General features: G+C 41.6%; 1 protein-coding gene across 2 annotated transcripts in view; it reads left to right on the top strand.

The window, feature by feature from the left end:
• ebf2 (EBF transcription factor 2) overlaps positions 1-12,523 on the top strand; it is a 33,373-nt gene extending 20,850 nt beyond the window's left edge. For both annotated transcript variants that reach the window (XM_059336995.1, XM_059336994.1), the window contains exons 7-15: positions 5,111-5,192; positions 6,890-7,031; positions 8,197-8,327; positions 8,547-8,673; positions 8,790-8,878; positions 8,982-9,047; positions 9,715-9,889; positions 9,976-10,158; positions 10,709-12,523. In XM_059336995.1, the coding sequence (XP_059192978.1) occupies positions 5,111-5,192; positions 6,890-7,031; positions 8,197-8,327; positions 8,547-8,673; positions 8,790-8,878; positions 8,982-9,047; positions 9,715-9,889; positions 9,976-10,158; positions 10,709-10,935 (1,222 nt within the window). In that variant the 3' untranslated portion in view covers positions 10,936-12,523. The remainder of the gene's footprint in view (positions 1-5,110; positions 5,193-6,889; positions 7,032-8,196; positions 8,328-8,546; positions 8,674-8,789; positions 8,879-8,981; positions 9,048-9,714; positions 9,890-9,975; positions 10,159-10,708) is intronic.
• Positions 12,524-24,497: the final 11,974 nt, after the last annotated feature.

Genomic DNA, 24,497 nt, shown 5'->3' with positions numbered 1-24,497 from the left:
CTGGATTTGCGTTATACCTGCTGTTATCAATAAAAGGGAGAACAGACTATCATGGAGTCAGTTGGCTGAGAGAGATCTGCTGGTGAAAGGCGAGTGAAGCTGATGCCACAGATATCCCTGTATGTTTTAGAAGGAGGAGGAGGAGGGGTTGGACTGGGAGGTTGGTGTGAAAGGTCCTGTGGTGGTATGCGACAGAGGGGGTATCAGTTCGTGGAGGGTTTTCTGTGCCCCATTAGCAGTGTCAAAGGTCATGTGCCCCGGGTGTTAACCCTGGTGACCAGTCTAGCTTCCAGTCTGCCAGGGGACCCGGGTCCAGGGGTATTTATTACTACTCCCCCCCTCAGCTCCCCACTCCATCCCCCAAACACAGCTCTCCCTATGGAGGAAAACAAAACACCTCCATCCCTCCCCTCGAGCCGTTCCTCGGCCCGGGTACACGTACTAATTGGATGCATATCCATACACTGATGCGTGATGACCCATCTGTAGATTTGTGAAACATTCTTGGGACAAAACGGGTTTAATCAAACCAAAGCACATCGCCAAGAGCTGCAGCATGTTTGGGCCCATTACATGTTTTATTAAACATTAGCTTGCACATACAAATATATGACTTTAACACATTTGTTTTTGGGGCGTCATTTTTACTAATTTGTATAATTTTGCATGATTGATTGTGCACACATGTCGGTATTTTGTCTTTGTGTATTTTTCTGTGAAATCATGCGTTAATGTGTGTGTGGTTAGTACAGCCAGCAGTGTGACATATGCATGCATACGTGCACGCATCTGGGCCTGCAGTATGAGTTAGTGCTCTCAGTGTGTGAGTGTGGCAGAGGAAGGCCCTCAGCATGTCAGTATGTTTTAATGCTTCACATCTGGTTTCCTAATTTTCCTCCCACCCTCCCTGCCCTCCTCTCAGCTCCCCTCCACTGCGATGTCAGGACACTGTTTTGTTTTTTCAGGGGGAGGGGGGGGGGGGGGGTCTGATGAGTGATGGCCCTGAATACAGGACATCAACATTCTCTCTGTCTCTTCCTCTGTCTTTTCCTCTCCATCTTTCTGTTCTTCAATTGCTCTGTCTCTCTCTTCTTGTTTCTTACAATCAATAGCTATTGAGCCTCATGAAGGGGGGCTGGAGTTACATGTATGAAGAGGATGAAGAGGAACAGCTCTTTATTGTGTCTCCACCTCTCTTCTTTGCCTGAGCAGCAGGGCATCCATGTCTAATAAACAAAAATGATCTCCTCCTCCTCCTCCTCCTCCTCCTCCTCCTCCTCCTCCTCATTCTTTTCCTTAAATTCCCCCTCCCATATTTTGTATGAAAGCATAAATTTGTCATCTTTGATGCAGTAACCCAAAAATTGCAAAGCCACAGCCAAATCCCAGAAAAGGAGACGAAAGTTTTCTAGCTGTGCTGCTAACTAACTTGAACTCTGCGTTAAAGCCTTTTGCATCACATGCTTCAAGAGCCGCTGCTACCAGTAAACCTTCATTTACAATGAGCACAGAGGGCGATGTGTTTTATGTCTATGTGAAAAGGCAGTTTATGTCAACAGTGATTAGTGCTGATGAATGCCTATGAAAATTTTTGTTAGGGGTCCTGTGCTGCTGAGGTGCTCATTGCATGATTAAGGCCACATGTAAAGCACAGTGTGTAACTCTTATGTGTAACAGATGCCCCGTCGGACTAAGAAACGTGAAACTGAGCAGTGAAATATTTACACAAAACTGCATTTCTGCTATTGTTTTTAATGTCTTGACTTGCTGGTTGGTCATTGAACTAGTTTAAGTTGAGCATGTTGTCACCAATGGGATGGCCGCCTCACGTGGAGAGGCCTGTGTTTAGTCTTGGGAACTGAAGCAGATGCAGACAAAAGGGATTGGAGGCCTTGACAGAGATGCAGAAGTGAAGACAGAAAAGAAAAAAAAAAAACAGACTCCCTGTGGAGCCGCAGTGGAAAATGATCCCAAGGTTTAAGACGCGGGTCTATGTTTTGTTTGTGTTTCCTGTCTTAAGTGTGTCTGTGGAGGGTAGATGTTGTGGAAGATAAAACTTGGTTTCGATTGCCGGACACAAGTCTGTGAAATTCAATTACTTCTTAAATTTGTCATCGAACAAAAATAATGAGAAGTTTACACCTATCAAGTTTCTGTGTTTTGTTTGTTTGTAATCTAATGTCACAGGAAGATATTCTTTTTCTGTGATAAGCCAATTGGTTGTTTTTTCTGGGGGTTTTTTAGTCAAATTCCTCCTCATGTATTAGCACAGTTGGCCGAGAAAGTTATTAATGATTGCAATTTGCTGTTCAGCTTTATTATTAGTGAATGAAAACAAATAATTCATCATTCCGAATCTATATAATAGTTTAAAAGTTAAAACATGATCCCCCTTTGCTTTATTTGGACTGTGTTCCTCACTTAACAGTGTCTTAAACAAACAGAATTGTCATTTTACACCTGCTTTAAAACAGCATATTCTGTGAATGTAAAGAACAAGGCACACATTAAACATAAATAGTGGAATTCTTTGAAAACAGCCTTTCTCTGCAATTTCCCTGTGACATGAGGATCACCTCCAATTCTTTGCATGTTCTCCTCATCTCTTCCCTCTGGATGGGGAGGTGTGTGGGTGTATTACATTACCAAAACAAAAACAAACAACAGCAATATTAAACTTTTGCAACCACAATAGAGGAGGGGATAAAAAACAGAGGGTCCTCGACTTCTTATTAATTATGCAAGATTAGTCTAATTATAATTCAGCAAATGAATGTGTGGCAGAAGGTGCGAGGCGACGGGGCTGGGAGATTTGCATGTTAAGTGGGCAGGGGGAAGCGGCTAATGCATGCTAATATATGCGTCAATGTCTCGCTTTAATTTCAGCATTTGCAGCTGTGTGCGTCCGAACTGAGGGGGGTGAAAAGTTGACTCAATGGGTTTTTGGGAGGGGGGGGGGGCAAAGGTGGGGGTGTCTGTGTATTAGAGTGTGCATGCATGCATGTGAATGTGTGTTTCTGTGTGTGTGAGGCATCTGGTGTCATACAAACAGGGAATGATGAGAAGAAGTCAACAAACAAGGTCAAGAACCCTCAGAAAGTGCACAAAGCCTGAGATGGATGTAGACAACCTCTCAATTAGGGTTGTGATATTGCTATCTGAGGCATCACTGCAAGTTTTATCATGTCAGTCAGTCAAATGAAGGATGACTGCTGGTTAGATGAACATTAAGTGGCCGACAACCATGTGGCAAGGAAACTATAGACCATGGGCATGGTTATTAAAACCAAAAATGTGGCCCTCTGTGCTGACTTACCTCCTTATAAATAATCGCTATAGCCATTAAAAATGAGCCATAATGTAAGAATCATTGCCCAGGATAAAACATACATACAGCAGGCAGTAAAGTGAAACAGAACACTTTTGATCATGGTTTTCTTTTCAGAGTCAGGAAACAAACTGTATAACGTCCCTTTACATGATTTTAAATCATGTTAAGCTGATACTGTCACCAGCATGTATAAGGAAGTCAGACTGGTGAGGAAAGAAGTGGAAGAATTAAATGGGAGAGGCACAAATGTGCACTTTTACATGTTTCCACCCAGAGCTGAGGTCTAGGGCAGCTTTGAGGTTGGAGGTCCGAGCTCTCGCTGATAAATTATAATCGGCCTCTGCCAACAACAACATTGATTGTCCTCCGAAGAAATAGCTCAAATCAAGAAATATTGGACACACTGTTGGAACTGAGCACCAGTTTCAAGCCAGGTCCTGTTCGCATGGGAGGAAGCTGGAAGCGAGTGATGGAAGAATAGCGAGTAAGAGCTGACAGAATGAGGGAGAGATTAGTATTCGATGGGAGGGTTCAGGGCTGTGGGGCCAATATGAAGTTCCTCTCCAAACAAGCGCTCTCCATTAAGATGACTTATATTTGCAAAGAGCACAGTGTGGGTGGCATTGGAGCTAAGCATGTAGCTTAAAAAACCGCTGCCTCCCTCTGCAGCATTTTTCTTCAGCACTGTTGTTGTTTGTTTAATTGGAACATTAATGGATGTGTTTTTCATTGGCAACACAGAGCCGTGTCATCTGGGAAGTGAGGTGGACATCTGGTTTGAGGGCTATATATTTGCCAACTGCCATAATTATATCACAACACTGCATCACTTCCAGGCTCATTTTTCTTTTCTTTTGATTTAACACACATCTTCTGCCTAATTTCACTTCACCGGGAGATTTGTGTGGATCCTCTCAGCCTCGTCTGCACCTGTCCTCTTTATATACTTTCCTGCATCTCACCTTGCCAAGTCTCCCTCCTCGCTGTATTTCCGTGATGGAATGTGTTCTTGTTGTTGCCTCCTCTTTCCCATCGCTGTCTTTGCCTCTCAGCATGGGGACTTTGGGATTGCGGCAGAGCTGCGTTGCCATGGCAGCGGGCTGTGTTGCCGAACTGTGTACACCTGGGATTTGGAGTCTCTCTCCGTAGTCTCCCTCTCTCCTATTTATTCCACCTTTCTCTCAGGTTTTCTTTGGTGTAGCGGAGGCTATCAGCACCCCGTTCTCTCTCAGCTTCTCTCAGCCTCTCACCCTCAAAAGTACACTCACATACGTAATGAGACACGTACACTTGAAAACAAAATTCATGTCCATACCAGTGCCTGTGCCTCTATCACTACTTTCCTCTTTCCACCTCCTCATTTCACTTTCTCTGTAGTTGTCTCTACTTCGTTCCCTCTCCATTCCCATGTGGGGGTTCAAATACGGCATTGCGGGATACCACGGTCCCTTGAGTCCCCTGGCATACATCACTGTCTCCAGTTTACTTTGAAACACAGCAGCGCTTTTCACTGGACTGTGCTTCAAATTCTCATCACTTGATTTAAAGTGTAATAACATTGACTTTAATACTAAGCTAAACAGCTGGGATTGATGTCAGAGCTGTAATCATATAGATTCACGCACACACCATCCACAGGACCTGTCTCTGAAAAATAATGAACGCCTTCTTTGACTGCAAGTGTATTGCAGGGTAGCAGATAATCATATACACGAATGTTTCATGTGATTTCTGTAGCTGCTGATGTACAAACATGTGTCCTCTCATTTACCTTTGCAGGTTTTTCTTGAAGTTTTTCCTGAAATGTAACCAGAATTGTCTGAAGACAGCTGGAAACCCAAGGGATATGAGGAGATTTCAGGTACGAAAAGATGCACCCAAAAAGAATTGCATGTGTATACTTGTGAATTGGTGGGAAGAGGGAAGGGCTTTCTTGTAGGGCTGCACAATTAATCGCAATATGAACTCATGCAATATCCACAGTATCACAGTACCATTAAAACATTCTAAAGCACCAGAAAATAATAAATTAATCTAAAGTTCTAAAGCACCAGAAAATAAAGTTTTCCGGTGCTGCAGAGGTGTACCTGCTTGCAAATCATATTCTTCAGACTTAAGGAAAAAAAAAGGTTTGGTCCAGATTCTCGAAAAGAGAAACAACACCACTATCATTTTTATAAATATTTCAATGAAAATGAGAATAATGATTCAAAAATAATTATTCCCCCTCAAAATGATTGCAAGTATGCGTGCAGCCCTATTTTCTTGCCCGTTCTAAGTAGACTTAGAACTCTCACAAAGATTTTCCGATGGAAGACATAGAGGAGGGAGTTAGAGGTGAAAGTTAAAAATCAATAAGGAGTCAGAGAGACGGAAAGACAAACGAAAGGATATGTGGGAGATTTGGTCGTTGGGGTGCAGGAAATAGGTTGAGGTGTTTCAGGAAGTTGTCAAGAATTGAGTGATTGGCTCCAGATGCAGGAGGTCATGCTCTGTGACCCAGGAAGTGGTCACAGGGGACACTCCCGCCCCACTTCCTCTGCCGTCTTTCAGCACCAGCGGCCCCTGTCTGGCATTCTCCTTCTCCCAGCAAAGCCTCCGTCCCTTCCCCTTCTCCGTGCTCCCTCCGTCTTCCACCGTGTTTGCTTTAACTCCAGCGATGTGACACATGCTGAGAAGTTATGTGCACGCGGGCGCTCCAAGACTCTCATCTCTGGGTTAAAAGGTGATCAGGGCTGGACAGGAGTCTGCTGCTTGATCGATAATTTACAGTTATTTTCCTTTAGGTTCCCCTCCCTTTCCGCCGCCTATAGCACATATGCTTTTTCTCCTTTTCTGTCTTATGTTCCTTCACCTGCAAAATTACTGCCATGTGTTTATTTCGAAGGGAGAGCAAGGCTTTATTTTTACTCTGATTTCCTAAAAATGCACATTATAAATTATTTATTTCATAAATGACATTTTCTCGCTGACCCAATCCCTCTCAAAAACATGTTCTTAAACACACACTGAAACTCATTATCACTTTCAGAAATAGTATCAACACTCATAAATATCCAAAGAGAAAAGCCTACAAGTATCCTCTCATTAATTATATGGGTGTCATCCATGCGAGGCAGATGTGGGAAGGGACACACACATGCTGCGGCCAGAAAATCAAATTAGGGCAACTATATATCATCCACTGCTTTAACGGCCGGCAAAAATGGGAGATCTGGTCCATATGTTTGGTGTCATTGAAGGATCAGGAGGAGACAGCAATGAGCCTGCTGCATGCTGTATGAATCAAAAAGTTAGGCAAGAGGCAGTGGAGAGGCCATATGGAGACCTGATGGAGGAGTGCAGGGGTGTATGAGCTGTGTCATCACCAGAATGCAGACGTATTATGAAGATCCCGGGGATGTCACATTACCTATTGAGAAATATTACTATCACCTGTATGCTGAAACAAATTGTCGCTCAGGGATTTTGGCTGTTGTAACCGGAGATCATGGCTCGCAGCGTGCTGCCTAAGTTGTGCACACATACTCATGTATCTTCCTCCTCTCTGTCTTTCAGGTGGTCTTGTCCAGCACTGTGAGTGTAGACGGCCACGTCTTAGCAGTGTCCGACAACATGTTCGTCCACAACAACTCAAAACACGGTCGGAGGGCCCGCAGACTGGAGCCAGGCGAGTCTGTGGAAAACAGTATGGAATATGGTGAGACACTGGGCGTGTTACAATCCCCGTACTCAATCCTCTGTGCAGTATATATATATATATATATATATATGAGCAAGAGGGTCAAAGTTCATTGTGCAATGTTATGACAAAGTGTCCCAACTGTATGCATACTGCATGCAACAGGACACACCTTGTAAGGGCAGCTGCAGCACTTACTAAAAGTAAAAAGTATGTGATTTGGAACGCAGTAACTGACACTACAACACTACAATATAACACCCCATTTATCTTTTTTTCCCTTTTATTACATGTCTACTTCATCATTCACACTTAACATAATACACACTGTAACAGCAGGTACTTGAGTTGCTTAATGTCCATTTATAATCACCGTGATATATCAAACATAACTAGTGCTACTGAGGTCATTAACTGAGCTAATTAATTCATTAATTCAATTATTGTCTTCAAATAATGAAGAGATTATAATAAAATCTTATCTTAAAGTAATTTCTTTAAGCCTGAAGAACACTACTTAATTTAGAGTGAGAGGAATTTCCAGTTGTATGTCAACAAGTCATCTAACTCATCTATCTCCAAACCAAAAAAACACATTACATTTGCCTGTGGTGGAAGGTAATGTAACTAAGTGAATTTATGTTCTCATGCTATTTTAATTTAATTTCATAGTGAGATGCACTTTTTTTAACTACACTCCCTGTATCTGACAATTGAAATTATTTTGTTGATTGATATCTTCCATATATAACATATGACTATTATATATCAGACTAATACCTAATACTATATCAAGTAGTTCAAAATTTCTCCACACTTTGCACTTTACTTAAATGCAGTATAGAGTATTTTTTCACTGTTGTATTGCTACTAAAGAATCTGAAAACCTTTTTCTACCACTGTGCCTGTGCACTCTCGACACTTTATTTCACTGGCACTTTATTTTACTGCTGCATATTGCAGGTTATGTGATTTTACATGTGTTATTGATGGAGTGTGGTGTTACTGATGGAAGGTAGAAGTTAATAACCGTGAAACAATGTTAGCTTTTAACTTAGTGTTTTTTGTTCTGGCCTGTCTACAGTAAAGAGCACAATAACACATTCCCCCTAAAGCAGATTTGCTCTCTCTACTCTTTTCATTGAAACCGTTGGAGTAACTCTTGCTTTGCTCTCCTGTGCAGCCACCCCGTGTATCAAAGCCATCAGTCCCAGTGAGGGCTGGACCACCGGCGGGGCGATGGTCATCGTCATTGGGGAGAACTTCTTTGACGGGCTGCAGGTGGTGTTTGGCAGCATGCTCGTGTGGAGTGAGGTAGGAATTGTCTCCAAAACATCTCACTAATGATGGTACAGTCTGAAGCGTATTTTGAAATGATATATATAGCATATGGCTTGTCTCATTATTTAGATGATTTATGTGCAGTCTACACAAATTAATCTTTCTACAGTATTGTTAGCCTAAATATTTACAAGGCATGGGGAGGGATCATTTGTTGCTGTTTTGTGACACGATTTCCGTCCTGTTCTTCAGCTGATCACGCCGCACGCTATCCGTGTCCAGACACCTCCACGACACATCCCCGGGGTCGTGGAGGTCACACTGTCTTATAAATCCAAACAGTTCTGCAAGGGAGCGCCCGGACGCTTCATCTACACAGGTAGTGAGACAACACATTGTGTGCTTTGTTCAGACTTCAAAGTGGCGCAATGGTTTTCAGCAGTTTTAGGATCTTTAAACATGAGTGTTTAATGAACAACACTATTTCTATTTCAGCCCTAAATGAGCCAACTATAGACTACGGTTTCCAGCGCCTTCAGAAAGTCATTCCTCGACATCCTGGCGACCCAGAGAAACTAGCCAAGGTTAGACCCTCCTAAATAAAACACGTGATGATGATCATGATGAAGCTTCAAGGAACTGCTCATGCTACACAGATATTAATGTCATAAATTCTGTTCTTTGCAGGAGATCCTCCTGAAGAGAGCAGCAGATCTTGTGGAGGCTCTGTACGGAAATCCTCACAGTAATCAGGTCAGTTTATAATGATGTATTGGTATATATAAAATATGCAGATATTTAAAACACTACAAAAGTGATTTTGCATGTTTTATCTCATTAAATAGTAATTGTGCATACTCTATATTGATTCTGACTGTTTTTCAAAGCATACTGCCAATTAATAAACTAGCTTCCTACTTTTGAATCAGCCACTGTTTTTTTTGTTGTTAATTTAAGCAATTAACTTGCAGGGATTTGAAACCTGCTTGAGACAGATAATCCATCAGAGTGAATATTTAGTGGGCTTTTATCTTTCAGCATGATAATACAGTTCCAAGCAGATGATGATGGTTTTTAGTGTTTGTGTGTCAGGAAGTTTCAACATCAGATGGGGTCTTGCCTTTGTTTCCAGGGTCCCATATATCATGATTCAAACCAACTTTTAAAGTGATTGGTAAATGCTATATTTGCAGTTAAAATGGCAATAAATGGAGATGGAATTTTCAAATGCATGAAGTTAAATGGTTAAACAGTCTTAAGTGAGTGATTTTAACAGGAAGAGGACATTGACCAAACTTTACAAGACCCTATGAAAGGTCACCTTAATGTGTCATATAAAAATAATATTGATCTTGGCCTCTGTCTGTATCTGTATTAATATGAGCTGCTGCTGATTCCTGTGTCACTGTATTTCTTTTAGGATATGCTGTTGAAACGCGCAGCCGACATTGCTGAGGCGCTCTACAGCGTTCCCCGTCCTCACAGTCAGCTGCAGGCGTTGCCCAGCTCACCCGCACACGGCAGTGTCATGGGCCTGGGTTCCTATCCTTCTCAGTTGGGCGTCAGCATCGGGGAGCACGGACAGAGCAGCCAAGGTGAGCAGAAAGAAACCATTCCCTGCTTACGTCTTTTTCCACTAATGAAGCTCAGAACTTACACAACCTTTTCATTGTTACTTCAGGTTACATTCGAAACTCCAGCAGTTTGTCTCCAAGGGGTTACCCATCAGCCTCCACTCCTCAGCAGTCAAGCTACGGGGGCAGCGGAGGGATGACTGGAGGCTATGGGACAGTTCCCATGACCAGTCTCGGGGTACCTGGCTCTCCTGGTTTCAGCAGTGCCTCCCCGACAGGCTCTCCCTACAGTAAGACCTTTTAATAATCTGTGCCATTCTGTGGTAATAAACCTATGTGTGCAAATAGACTTTATTCACATAACATTTGTTCCAATCAGTCTAATGTCTTGACATTTGGCACAAACATACTTTTGGCAAGTAACAGTACAATTACAACATTTTTAGATCAAAAGTCAATGTTACGATTTTGAAAAATGTTGTTTTCTATGTGATTTGTTTTAAACTACATATTTGTGCATGTTTTTGATCTATAACTTCCAAATACTTGTTTGTGCTCCTTGTAATTTCTGAGAATCTGACATTGTCTGATGGATTTGGGGAACAAGGCGAACTTCTGTTTTTTTCCCCTTAACTATAATGAAGTCTATTGCAAACTCACTTTTAGCCAAACACTTTGACTGATTTTAAAAATGTCTTCACATTTGTGCTCAGGCAAGCCCAGAGAACACTTCCACCAAAGGAAATGAGAAATTTCATTTGCACAAATGGGTTAACTTCACATTTCTGAGTCTGCTGTGATATTCAGACGTGAGACTGATCGTTTCTCTCTCTTCCACAGTTATGCCCTCCAGCCCCACTATACCGGGAAGCTCCAGCTCCTCATCGTCCCTCTTGCCTTTCTCCTCCTTCCCGTCTGCTGCTAAACAGAAGAGTGCTTTTGCTCCCGTCCTCAGACCCCAGGGCTCTCCCTCCCCTGCCTGCCCCGCCTCAGGGGGGAACAGCTTCAGAGGTAGCCATCCAACTCACTATCTGACCCCCCTGTCTGAACTCACGAATGCAGTCTAACCCCTTATACTAACCGCTCGAAAGCTTTGACTGAACAAGACAGAAAAAGAAAAGTTGCTGGATGTACAATAATGCAAGACCTGATTGATTAGAATCATAGATTTGTATATTTTTTTCTCTCCAGCGATGACGGGCCTGGTTGTTCCCCCGATGTAGCAAAGCACCCGCCCTAATCTACCCCAGACCACTGCTTCACTTAGCCCCTCTTTTGGCATTAAGAGGGAAGGGAGAATGGAAAATTGATCACCATGTATACTTTCCCTCCTGAGCCCCTCCCCGCCATATCTTAGTCCCTTTGTCATCCAGGTGGATGAACAGGATGGGGTGCGAAAATGTCCAAAGAGCAGCCATCTCCTCCAGAGGCAGAGCACATTACTTCACCCACAACTACAGACACACAGAGCTCCTTAGCTAACAGCATCCGACTGGACCATGTATCGCTGTGTGTGCCATTAAGCGTCTGCAAATTGAAAGGAAAACTTGAGCTTCAAAAGCATCTGTATTTACCTCTGGCCTGCTATCACATGAAGTATCTGATCCTTCCAACAACCTGCCCAAACTCTGGCCGGAGACGTACGGGACACGTTGCGAGAGCACTGATGGACAACTCTGATATAATGTTGCAGGGTGCTTTTTGTCTGTGTATGGAGACCTTAAATGGCATGTGTGTACACTGTCTGTGAGTTAGCGAGAGGTTTTTTTGTAGTAGACTTTTTGAAGACAATTTACATTCCAGAAAAATAGACCCTTTATTTTTTGTTCTGATCTCTACGGTTTTACAAGGGAGAACTCTTTGTCTCAAGGGTTATTACTAAAGGAATTCATATATTGATTTATTTAAGAACAAGCAATTTAACTTATTATAGGTAGTTAAGGGAATAATATAAACGTGTTTTTATAAAGTGGTCCTTTTCAAGCTGTTACTGAAATGAAGTTATCTCAACAATTGCTAATTAATTTGATAAATGATCATAGGGAATAGATCTTTTTTTGGAAGAAGATAAACTCTAACACACTTTCTTTGGAATAAAACATCCCCAGTTTTGAGGTTCTTGCATAACAAAATCTGAATGTTATGCCTGCATCTAAAGAAGGTCCTTGTGTAAAGGAAAAATGTTAGTTAGCCTCCGTTTTGATTTCACTTATAATGCATGCTTTGTCACACCAATGCCCTGCTTTTATTTCATTCCACATTGCAAATCTGAATTTCTATGAGTATAACGTATAGATTTTGCAGTTTTATTTTAAATGTCTCAACCCAGTACAGGTCTCTAGTCACTATGCAGTACAGTAAATGAAAGCACAAACTGCTCAATTGAAAAGAACGGGGCGTATTAGGTGTTCACAAACCCATATCATGCTGTTCTTACTCACTGATTTCTGTCATCACAACACAAACTTCATTCTCAGGACGTGAAAACAAAGAACACAAAGAGTAGACGACAAATTTGTTTTTAGAGTTTGGTTAATTTTATTTATTTAAAAAAAATTATTAGCAATTTAATATTATGTTTTTTTCAAAGCCATCTTTCTTTGAAACGGTACAAAAAATGGTGCAAATGTGATTTGTATATCTCAAGGTGTAATTATATTTTGTGCTCCAAATAAAACAAATAAGAAAAAAATCACTGATGTTGGTTTATTTTAATTTTATGTGGCATTAAACTGTGAATTACTTTTTTTAATAACCTGTGCAGACACAGAATTAGAGAGTATGCTGTATTATCTGACAATTTCCTGGACATAACATTTTCCTACAAGGCGCCACATCTCAGTGTTGGGCTGGATCTATTTTTGAGTGTGCCCATCACCTGTGTGCTCGTGCAGCTTGCAACACTGTTTTGTATACATAGCTGATGAGCCGCAGCATCTTAATTGTGATGCGAGCGTTAAAGACTGAGTAGAGCATGTCAAGATAAACAACAACACCCCCCATCTCTCTCCTCTTCAATAAGCCTGCTTTTCTCTGAGGACCGAGCCTCTGGGGGCCCCAAGTGAGAACCACATGAGTCTCCCTCCGACGTGGCCTCCTCCTCTCTGTCTCCCTCTCTCTCTAAAAACACACACACACACGCCTAGACATGTGCCTCACCACTGCCTTGTTTTTCGGTCTTTGTTTGGTACTGCTTCATCCCATGTTTCTTTCTCTCCTCTCTTTTGCTCCCCTGAAATGGCCCTTCTCTGCTAATGTAATTAGCACTGGTAAAGAAGGGCAGTTAATTACCCACTCTATTTTGATCGGGTAATTACTGTTATGCCAGGAAACAGCAACTGTTTCATTAACATAGCGCTCAAAGCAGTGAGGGGGCAGGGTGGTGGATGCACGGCTGTGTGTTTGTATGATACATGTGTGGACAAACAGTGTATCAACAACTCAGCTCAGAGACGGTGAGAGACTTCTAACGGCTGCTGACCCTGTCTCAACTGCAAGTCACTCTTTCTCTCTCTCTGCTGTCTTTGTCACCATCAAGTGGCACGTGTCATTGGCCTGTCAGGCTGCTGCCTCTTCCTCCTCCTCATCTCCCTCTCTCTAGCTTTTGATATGCTGTTAATTTGACAAGAAAAAGTCAGCTTTGTTCCCAGCACCTCAGCATTCATCTTGCTGAGTGCTCCTTCTGCCCAGTGGTGCAGGAGCCATATGCTTCTCTTCCACATGACTGTTTTGTTGTTGCTGTTGCTGAGGCAGCGGCGGCGCCATTTACCGTCTTCTGATCACAGTTTTGATAAAGACGGGGATGAGATGCCACCTGCCACCAAGTCGTTCCACATCACACCGTGTGCACAGCTTCAAAGGAGCATCTAGCGGCTGGGCATATGAGAGCAAACACCATGTCATCTTTCATTATCGATGCTGCTTAAGTACTTATGAGCCTCCATGTTTAAGTTACAGTAGTGTCTTCCTAACAATACAGGGAGCATATAGCACAAAATACACCCTTTCCCTCTCCCCTCTCAAGGGATGTGTTTGTGTTTATATACCCAATTAGCCCTCCGGCCACAGCATGGCCATGCATTAGGCTGACATTAGCCCCGGGTGTATGTAACGTCTGTGTGTGTGTAAAATACAATGCACCCCTTTCTCATTTGAGGCACAATTTCAGGGGTGTGCGTGCCTTATTAGGCAGGCTGAGGCAGAGCTTGACAGGGGTGGCCCACTGTTTTGTCAAATAGATTGGTAGATTGGCTTCCACACACCCAGCCAGTGTCCTTTGCCTTTGGCCCGTCACTAAAACCTGCATTGTTGCCCATTACGCCACTGGACCCCCGATTCCTTTTTCCAAAATGAATCCCCCCACCCCTTTCTGCCATTCCCCTGGGTGTCAGGAGAGTGGGGTGGCAGATGGGACAGACACAGAGCTGCCCCATGAGACCTTTCTGCCCCCCCCCCACCCCAACAAAATACACACACACACACACACACACACACACACACACACACAAGCTCAGACATGCATGCATGCACATATGCATAAGTGCACACACACACTCAGTACAGCAGCAGCAACACATAGCTCCCCTGCCCCCCCGCCCCACAAACACAAACCTCATCTGTCAGCCTGCTGCTTTTGTCCAGACCACAGGAGTATGTTCTGTGAACACAGAGTGACGTCTCTGTCCCTGCCTCTCAATCTGTGCTCTGTGTGCTCTGTGTACCTGTGTGTTTGTGTGTGAGGCAGGGACAGAACTGCACAGTAACAGCTGCATGGGGTGAGACATGCAACTATAATAATCCTTCAGAGATAAATTACATTTTTAAAAGTCATTAGGTATGGTCTTCCTGTTTCTGATCTTGCATTTGATCAAATCTTACATGTTTTACAACTATATAATATGAATTGCCTATCATTAGGTAGATTTAAAGACCCTTCACCCCTTTTTATCATGTTGATTTCACATAACCTACATGAATACAGATAGTTGTGGACACAAATAAAACAAATTAGGAGGATTCATGTTTTTTTTAATCATTAATAAACATAAAACTGGTATTACTTCTGTATGATGTACAAACCATAACATAAGATACGATAAGATAAGTTAAAATAAGATAAGATAAGATAAGATATGATGAGATAAAATACTGTAAGCTTTTATTGATTCCCAGAGGGGAAATTCAGGTGTTGCAGCAGCACAAAGACAGGAACAAGTACAGATAAATAGAATAAATTAAATAGAAGGTGTATAACACTAGACTAGAAGACTAGAAGTAAACACTATACAAGAGCAATTAAAGACGAAGTTAGGCGGTAAAGTGACACAGCATAATTAATAGCAAAGAGTCTAGCTGATGTGTCCACCAGAATAATATAGTGATTAGGTAAATAAAATGCACTTGACATAAAGACAGTCTGTGGTACCTAATTGTTAATTGAGGCTTATATACGATAGACAAACTATACTATACTATACTATACTATACAAAACTATACAATACTATTAACTAGAATTTTACTTACCTGTCTCTTATTGTTTCACTTTGCAACTCTCTGTTTTATGTCTGCCTTGTTAGTCCATTTGCCAAACATTATAAAATATGCAGTGTGCAGACTGTAGTGGAGGATAGATGTTTTAGTCGGTAGGGAAGACTTTTTATGTCACGATCTTTCTCCTCCTCTGGGTATAATATTGACAATTAGCCAGATTAGAGGAGTGGGGATGTAATTTGGGCCAAACGCACGTATTGGCTGTTTGTGCGCGCGCCGGTGTGAGGTGAGAAGGCCCCACGCTGGTGATTAATTACAGCCAGGCCGCGTGACAGAGGTGGGAGCTCTCCCGGTGCTGTCTGCAGCAGACATGCAGGGAAACCCAGCCTGGCTAATTGACCCGGCTTCTGTAAGGCCATCCATCAACCGTGGCCCGAGTGGCCCCGTAAGAAACACATTATTCAGAGGTAAGTTAGTTAACCAACTAGCGCTCCACCATTCATTAATGCTATTAGCTCCTCTCCTGTCTGTCTCTGCGAGCCAGTGCGTCGTGAGATGTGAGGTTCACCAAATGAAATTAGCAGGCAGCAAATCCAAAACCAAGCTTGTGGAAAGTTTTATTTTGTGTTTCATAGTGGTTTTGATTGATGTTTTCATAACTTACGCCCTTTTTAACAGCTTAGGCAGGTAGGCCGAGAGTAAACAAACACGCCACTTTGAGTCATTCCTCATGTTTTTAAAAAATAAGTTTACAGGATTAAAATCATCTTTCTAACACACGTTTTAAACAGGTGACATCAGCCTTGATGCCAGTGCAGTGTACTTTTTAAGTAGAAATGCTTGAGGCAATTATGTAAGACTAAAAAATAACATCTGTGGCTGATTTTCAACTGCTTTAAGGAAAATACAAGATTTTATAACTCAGCAGTTAACTAAGATTTTGTGGATTACTCTTGACCACTGCAGGCAGTCTTTATTTACTACTGGAGTGTGCTCCGATACCACACTATTTAGCATGCCAGAAGATTTAGTATGCACCAATGCTCTACATTAAATATGTAGTGAGTATTTTTGTGTATGTGAGAAATGCTCAGATTCTAAACTACATTTGGAGAATTTAGGACTATGCAGCGTGAGCTTGCTGTACATACTCGACCTCCCCATAATGCATTGCAGCGCTTCAGCCAGGCAGAACTGGGCTACACATGTAATTTCATTAATTTTTAATATTTCTTTTCAGGTGAGAAAGTAACCATTTAGATTCCCAATATGTGGTCAGATTATCCCAAAAAAGAGGCTTGTTTGGACATTGATGTGAGATGTGAGAGCTGCTGTCTGTGTCAGGGCTGGCTTTTAATTGCGCGGTCATGTGATGCAGGGCATACAGTATAAAGTTGCTGTTGATAATGTCATACTTAATTGTTCACTAGTAGGCAGTATGCAGTAGGCTATTCACTGATTGAGTATGCGGTAAGCAGTATATTAGTATGCAATGTCAAACTTTCAGCATTATGCCAAATATCAGAATGTCCTAATGCATCAGGTCACATTTTGCAGAATGCAAGCCACCATAGTTTTCAGTCTATTCTAACCCAGAATCCTCTTATCTGCAGAAAGTATGAGCAAGAGGGTCAGAGTTCGGGGCACAGTGTTACTGTATGACATAGCAATGTCCCAGTTACATGCTGCATGCAACAGTTTGTACTATGTGAGTTCAGCTGCAGTACTAAAATAAAAGTAAAACATGTGATTTGGAACAGAGCGCTGATATTTTTCAGTAGACATCCACTTAAGAGAGAAACCCAAGTACTGCACCCCCGTCATGACATGTAGGTGAAGTTCTTTTGACCTTTTTGGTCAAGGCTCCATCAAAAACATCTTTATAGTAAAAAAGAGAAAAACAAACCTTACCCCCAAACTTTTTATGATTGACTGCCATTAATTCTGTCGACGTAGCCATAAAAGTCTCTGAAACCATTACTGTACATCAGCCTGTGCGGTAACTGTCAATCTTGCCTGTTATTGGGTTTTCTTTTCTCTCTTTTGCAAACGTATACATTGAAAAGAAGAGACAGGTACAGCAGTGTCCACATCAGCTGTCAGAGCGGTGTCTGGGTGGTGTGGTTAGGAGGTCTCTGCTCCACACTCCTGGTCAGGGCCCACATGTGCTTTCACTTGACTTCCTCACGAAGCATCCCTCCCACCTCACAAGAGAACAGGATAAGACATATGGAGACTCATATTAGAGGACGTTTTGGTGCAAGCAGGGAGAAATGATTTCTCATCCCCAGAAGGTGACTTATCATACTGGAGTGTCCCACAAATATCCGTCCTCCTCCCTCCCTGTGAGTGTTGCAGAGGCAGAGAGTAATTACAGCTGGGTCACATCTAGTTGTCACAGTTGACCCTTAGCCAATGAAGTTATAGTTCTTTCTCTCTCTCTCTTTGTGTGTGTGTGTGTCTATGAAGAGGGGTTTTAGCATTTAATTGCTGGTCTTAACAGGTGTGAGTTGCCTTCAAACCAAAATATATCTTCAGACTTAAAATTTAATAAAAGTTTTTTTTTTAATATTTCAGTGTGCATCAGCTCTGTTCATGATCATCTTAATTTATGCAAACTGTGGCTCTTGCATGTCTGAGGCAGCCCCATAGCGCCACCTACTTGTGGAAGAACAAATCTACCACTTTTCCCCCAATCTCCAGTGTTCTTCACTGGAATCATTTTCACTATAAGAAGCAGCACAAGTGCGGCATCTCTTTTAGTGACAGTATTTTCTCAGCATGAATTGTTGTAAGCAGCTCCATTTGTATTTTTATATGTATACGTTAAGTCAGTCATGACGCCATAATTTAAACTCAAATCAAATCAATACGATATTAGTATAAAAACAGTTCTCAATGCCTCTTTTCATACCACAGAAAAAATAAGAAAATATTTGTTGAACAAAATTAGACAAATTAGGATTTTTATTTATTTTTTTTATTTACAGTATCCAATAGGGCAGCTCACTGTACATATATTGACTAATCTGCTGATTATTATCTTTTTAAATTAAATCTTTTGTCTATAAAATGTCAGAAGATACTGAAAAATGTCTGAAAAAGGTTATTAAATGTCTTGTTTTGTAAGTCCTAAACCCAAATGTATTCAGTTTAATATGCGATAACTCAAACAAAAGTGCTCAGTATTATTGAAATAATTATACATTTCCAATTACCCGCTAATAATCCAATAATAATACATTTCTGGTATAAATACAATAACAATAATAGTGGGTGGAAAATCTGATTGTAGATCTTTTTTTAATATAGCTTTGGTACTTTTTGATAGTATCCAATGCACAATTAATATAGATTGTATTGTTTTAAACATGTGTTATCAGAAAAGTCTCAATATTTTTGACACCCTTAATATCCGTATGTCGCAAGCAGCATACCAGTGGTAGCAACACTGTGACAACAAGCACAAACAACCGTTTCATATGTCTCACCGTCCTCTATATACCAGCATGCATAAATATGCAGGAGGATATCTAATCAAATAAATCCATTCATTAGGAGAGCTGCTGGTATTTCTGCTTTTGCATTAATTACATAGTCATTACCATATCAATTAGAGAAATCAGAGATCATGTAATTAAGGTTTAACCAAAAGCACCTGCTGCCTCTGAGTTGCGTTGTGGTGTGTGTGTGTGTGCGTGTGCGTCAGTCCTAATCTAATCTCTGGCCTTTGACAGGACTCCCCCTCATCAATCCTCTGCTGTCGGAATTCAGCTTTTTTTTGTTTTGTTTTTGTTTATAGGAGTGGGTGGCGGCAGTGGTGGCGGTGCTTGGAGGGGGCGTCATGCGAAATGTTGTCATGGCGATCAAATTGATTGGCAGTGACGCCTGATTAGAAAGGAAGAATAGGAGACAGGTGGAAGGAGGCGGGCTGTACATCTAAAGGAACAGATTGGGACAAAGTGAGGACTCACTGGGTGTCAGGAGGGGAGTCCCTGTCGGTTTTGGCTCCCGTTATACCTTGTAAAAGATAACCAGTAATTACTTTAACGGTCCACAGAGGCTCTTCTAGTATTCTGAGGTTTCAGGGTTTGAAATTGTGTTGCCAGATGTTCTTGTATTTTGCTTTATTGTGAGTAAACTGGATCGGATATTGATTAATACCAACAAGTTGACCGCAGAGGGACAGTGTGTGCAGGGAGTGTTTTGAAATGTTAGTCGGCCACCTGTGAGGAAAAGATGAATGCAGCACAAAGGAGGATGGAATATTTCTTTTAATGAAGGGTCCAGAGGAAGGAATCATGGGAAGAAAAATACACAGAGGAAAAGGGACAGAGCAGGAGAGGAGATGAGGAATGAGAGGAGGGAGGAGCGAGAGGAAGAGAATGGGACTCAGGGGGACTGACACCAGCCTCTGGCCTCCTCCTCCCCTGCACTTCCTGTTCTATTTCCTTTTTTCTCTTAATTCTCCCTCTTTGCCCCTTTCACCCCTTTCAGTCTTACCTGTTTTATTCATCAATGTCAGCTGTACATGCACGCAGGCCAGGTCAGCTTATGACTCAAAAGAGAAAAAAGCCAGTTCACGAAATATATTTAAGATGACATCATGATTTAGCATTTTATTAATTATGTTTCACATTTCCTGGAGCATTTTGTCTTTTTTTTGTTTTGATCAAGTTGGTTTATATTTCCAGGCAACCCTCACTTTACAAAAAAATAATTGCACATGAAAACTGAACATTTAGTCACATTTTATTTATTGTATTTTTATTTATCAGTGCAGTTAAGTGGTTTATGTTCAGTCTAACATCCCATGCTATCAGAAAACTTGGATTTTTTAAAGGTAAGAAATACAGGCATTCACAGATGGGTCACAGACTTCTCTAAATAGATTTGAAGATGAAAGTGTATAATCATTTTGTCTTATGGAGATGGTGGTGGTCCAATATCTTGTTCAACTTGATTAAGATCCGATGACTGTAAAGGTCTGAAAACCACTCAGTGAGCCTTTGTGAACAGAATAATCTGCATTTGATTTATTGTATTGTATTATTTGCTTCCTGTCTGTATCTCAAGCTGTTGTCTAGTATGTGTAAGTTGATTTTTTTTTTACACCATGTTAGCATGAACTAAAAGCAGTGCAGGCATGGCTGGGGAGGTAGAGCACTCTTCTAATAACCATATCCCTGTGTCAATCCTTGGTTTTTTCAAAGTGACAGTGAACGCCTCACTGCTTCTGATTAACATGTTCGCATCTTGCATGGCAGCGTCAAGTGTTTGTGGAAGACTTTGGTGCACGTATTTGGTGGGATGTATTAGGGTCCTCTGTTTTTCAAGTTTTTCAAATACAAATATGCATTTTCACATTATTTTGGACCATTATTATTACCATATCTATCTAAAGCAGATAAACAACACCCAAAAGCTTAAAGACAAAACTTGCTAAAGAAGTTTACCATGGACCAAGTTGAGCCGTTAGCGCTGGAAAAAGTAATTTAGTTAGTTTTGATGCTCTGCATATTGATTACACTATAGGTGGCACCCAGAATGACTTGGGTGCGGCACCTGAGATTTATAATGGCAGGGAAAACCCAGGCCTCTGACATCAGTCTATGAATGTGTGTGTGAATGGGTGAATGTTGGTACGTGTTGTAAAGTGCTTGGAGGGGTCAGTAGATTTAAAAATTGGGAAATCAATGCAGTTTATTTACCATTTTAAACTTGGTCTACTTTTGAGGAAACCTAATTTAAATGTAATGGAATTATAATTCTTAGTATATGGCCTACATCATCCACCAGTATGGTTCATTCAAATAATCAAAAGCTGTTTCATTGTTTGGATTTTAAAACGTCCATTGAATTTAATAGGTTGGCAGTGACTTAGCAGTAACACTGTCCCTGCAGGACACATAAAACTGTCCATCTGATATCTGTAGTGATCCTGGTCCCTGATGAGACAACCTTCACTTACACATCGTCTCTCTGTGTGCTAGCTAAGCATCAAGGTAGTAAATCTCCCCCTCTACTCATGACATTCCTCTGTCCTCACATCCCACACCCCCTTGTGGTTCAGTGCTGTGAAAAACTGGTTCTCTACATTATGGACTGTAAAGCATGGCTCTTCAATAGGTGGTCCTCGACCCCTAGGGGGTCCTCAGAGGTACTGCCCTCAGAGGGGCCACCAAATTATTGTTTGATCATTAAAAAAAAGATTATTCTTTAGGGCTGAGTACTTGTCGGGTCGGATCTGGGCTCAAATTCGGCAAAGGTCCCTTTGCTGCATGTCTTCCCCTGTGTCTCTCCCTTCTATTCTCTCTGTAACTATCAAATTAAGAATGAAAATGCCCAAAAAAGAATCTTAAAAACAAACTAGCAATAAAACTAAAAAATAAAATTATATTATATATTATTATAAGTATTTGGTCTGAAAATGCATATTAACATTAAATCAGCATATTATCAAATAAAAATCAACCTATTGGTAAGAAAAAATATAAAAATTAACAGTTGAACTACCCATGAATCTTGCAATCCATTGAGCTAGTTTCCCTATGCTCTATCACTTTACAGCGCCTTTCATAAACATATAGGCCTATTAGCTGTATTATTATCTCAAGTGAACGGACATTCTCGTGAGCCACAATGGATCGTTTTGTAACTTTTTAAGGCAGGAGACTAGTAAGAATAGTAATTATTATTTTAATAGCTTACTATTGTATGCACTTTAATATAATGTTCATGACACAATAGGCTGCACTAAATGTTACTGTAGACCCAGTTAAATATGCAACACAATTTTGTACAATAAGTGTTAGTAGAGGGTCCCTGCCTAGTCTCTCTGTCAGATCATGGGTCCTGAGACCACTGCTTTAAATGATAACATCATTTAAAAAAAAACATTTTTGTCAAAAAATGAAAACTTAAAGAGATAGAAACAGAAACAATATTAGAACCGAGCTCCCCGTGCGAAGCCAGTATCAGGTGCTGGTAGGTCACAGGAACAACTATCAGGATGAAGAATGAATACCACTGCACACTGAAATAACTTTACTGTGATTTATAAAGAGCGAACACTCTAAGTCACAGTAAAGTCATGGTGGTGGCCTTCATTCTTCAACTTAATGGTATGTTTTTTCTACCATAAAAACATTAAACCACTGCATCTTGCGTTTCTGGGGATCCTGAAAACAGCCAGCAAGGTTTTTCCTTGTACGTACGGTGTGCTGAAAAAAGATATGAATATACAGTTTCGTTTGTCCTTTTAATCCTCTAATTCCATGTATCACCTTTGTGGTATTTCTACCCATCAGTCAACAATCAATCAAAGAGGTTTAAACAGCATCACTCAGCACCTCAAGAGTTATTACTCGATCACAGCTTTGTTGAAGTCATGTGCACTGTGACACCACTAGATGGCAGAAGTAAACTGCACATACAGCCTGTCCCTCTGGTGCAGCTTCATGTTTTTGAGCACCACACTCGACTTCCTCTTCATCTTTATCCTCTGAATGTTCATTCATTGATCAGGTGCTCTGTGGGAAAACGCTCAGCATTCTGGGCATTACACATTGACTCTTTTTATTTTCTAACAACTCCCCAGAGGTTTTAAACCACTGACTGTAGTTTGTTGATAGGACATCATGAGCGATAAAATAGTGCCAGTGTTCTCCCATCTCTCCAAATTGTGTTTTCAGTGACAGTTTGCCAGCACTGCTGAACCTGCAGCTGCTGTGCTTTACACTTCACAGATGGCAGCTTCTGTTATTTGTGATCACCTAAATGGTTTACAAAGACAAGGAATTTCAATCTGAGCTATTTTTGTAACTCTGATCAAGAATCGCTGCAGACTCATCACACCTCTCTCCCTTACAGTAACTGTAGTGGCAGTTATGTAACTGTACAATGAGTAAAGAAGCCCCCTTTAAACGGCCAATTGAGAACAAAGTATTGCTTTGCCCACACATTGCTGTGCTGTGCTTTGACAGGTCCTCTGTACACAACAGCAGTGATTGTCAGCCTGCCTAAGGCCACTGCTATTCCCAGTTGGTGTGGTGCTGAAATTCACTGCTGACTCTGCAGCTTTGAGACCACTCTGAACTGCTGTTCGTACCACCGAGCCGGTGATGGTGCAGCGTCAGTGACACTCATGGCATATTTACACTGAGCTCTGCTCTACATACTTCCCTGGAATACAGAGCCAAATCAGATGAGCTCTTCAGATGAGGTGGCAGGCTGCCTGAGCCGCGGCACAGTGTGGACATGAAGCCTGCCCTTGGATTGTTACCTGCCATATGGCTTTCCCAATCAGTGCTCTCTCTGCTGGTGCAGTGCCAGTCGAGAGGAGGAGAGAGAGAGAGAGAGAGAGAGAGAGAGAGAGAGAGAGGAAGAGAAAGAGAGAGAGGGAGAGAGAGAGAGAGAGAGAGAGAGAGAGAGGCATCTTTCAAAAGTAGAACTAACCTGCTTTCTCCTCCCTTCGTGCTCTGATAGTGACAGGAGGGCATGATTAATTGTTTATCAAAACTGTCATTTCTGCATTAATTAAAAACAAATTTCAGTGCTACTGTTCACATGGAGTCAGTTTCATCCTGTTGATGTGGACACATGATTATATCAGCTCGCTCTGTTCTGTTATTGGAGCAACACTGAGCCGTGCAGTCCGTTGTGGTGCTGCTCTGAGTTGGCTATGTGCTGCAGTGCAGTGTTGAGCTCTGCTGTGTGTGTACACTCACTCACAGCACTGCGAGATGAGCCTACGGGGGGCACTGTGATCCGTGGTTAATCAGTGCTGTGGATTAGTCCTGATCCTACCACACTTGTTGTCTTTGTCCCATTAGTCCTGTTAATTTTTGCCCTGTAAGATATCACCGATTTTGTTTTTTTGGAACTGGTACATTATTCTTTTATGTTCGTTGATGAAAGGCGCCTAGATGAGCACATTTCAACAGCAGGTGTTTACAAAGACCCTTCATGTTTGACTGTAGACCCATGCAGCGACTCTTCCTGCCCCTCTCTGTCGCAGTTTCCCCTAATCTTCAATAGAGGGTGCTGTGTGACCTCTGTTCTCTCCTACTCGATGTTTCTCGTCTTTCCAATTGATCTTCTGTGACGACCAACCATAATCTGTTTCACGTGGTTAAA

This window comes from Centropristis striata, chromosome 7 (assembly GCF_030273125.1).
Source record: "Centropristis striata isolate RG_2023a ecotype Rhode Island chromosome 7, C.striata_1.0, whole genome shotgun sequence".
NCBI lineage: Eukaryota > Metazoa > Chordata > Actinopteri > Perciformes > Serranidae > Centropristis > Centropristis striata.
Note: the sequence above shows the minus strand (reverse complement) of the source record. Positions and strands in the feature narration are given on the sequence as shown.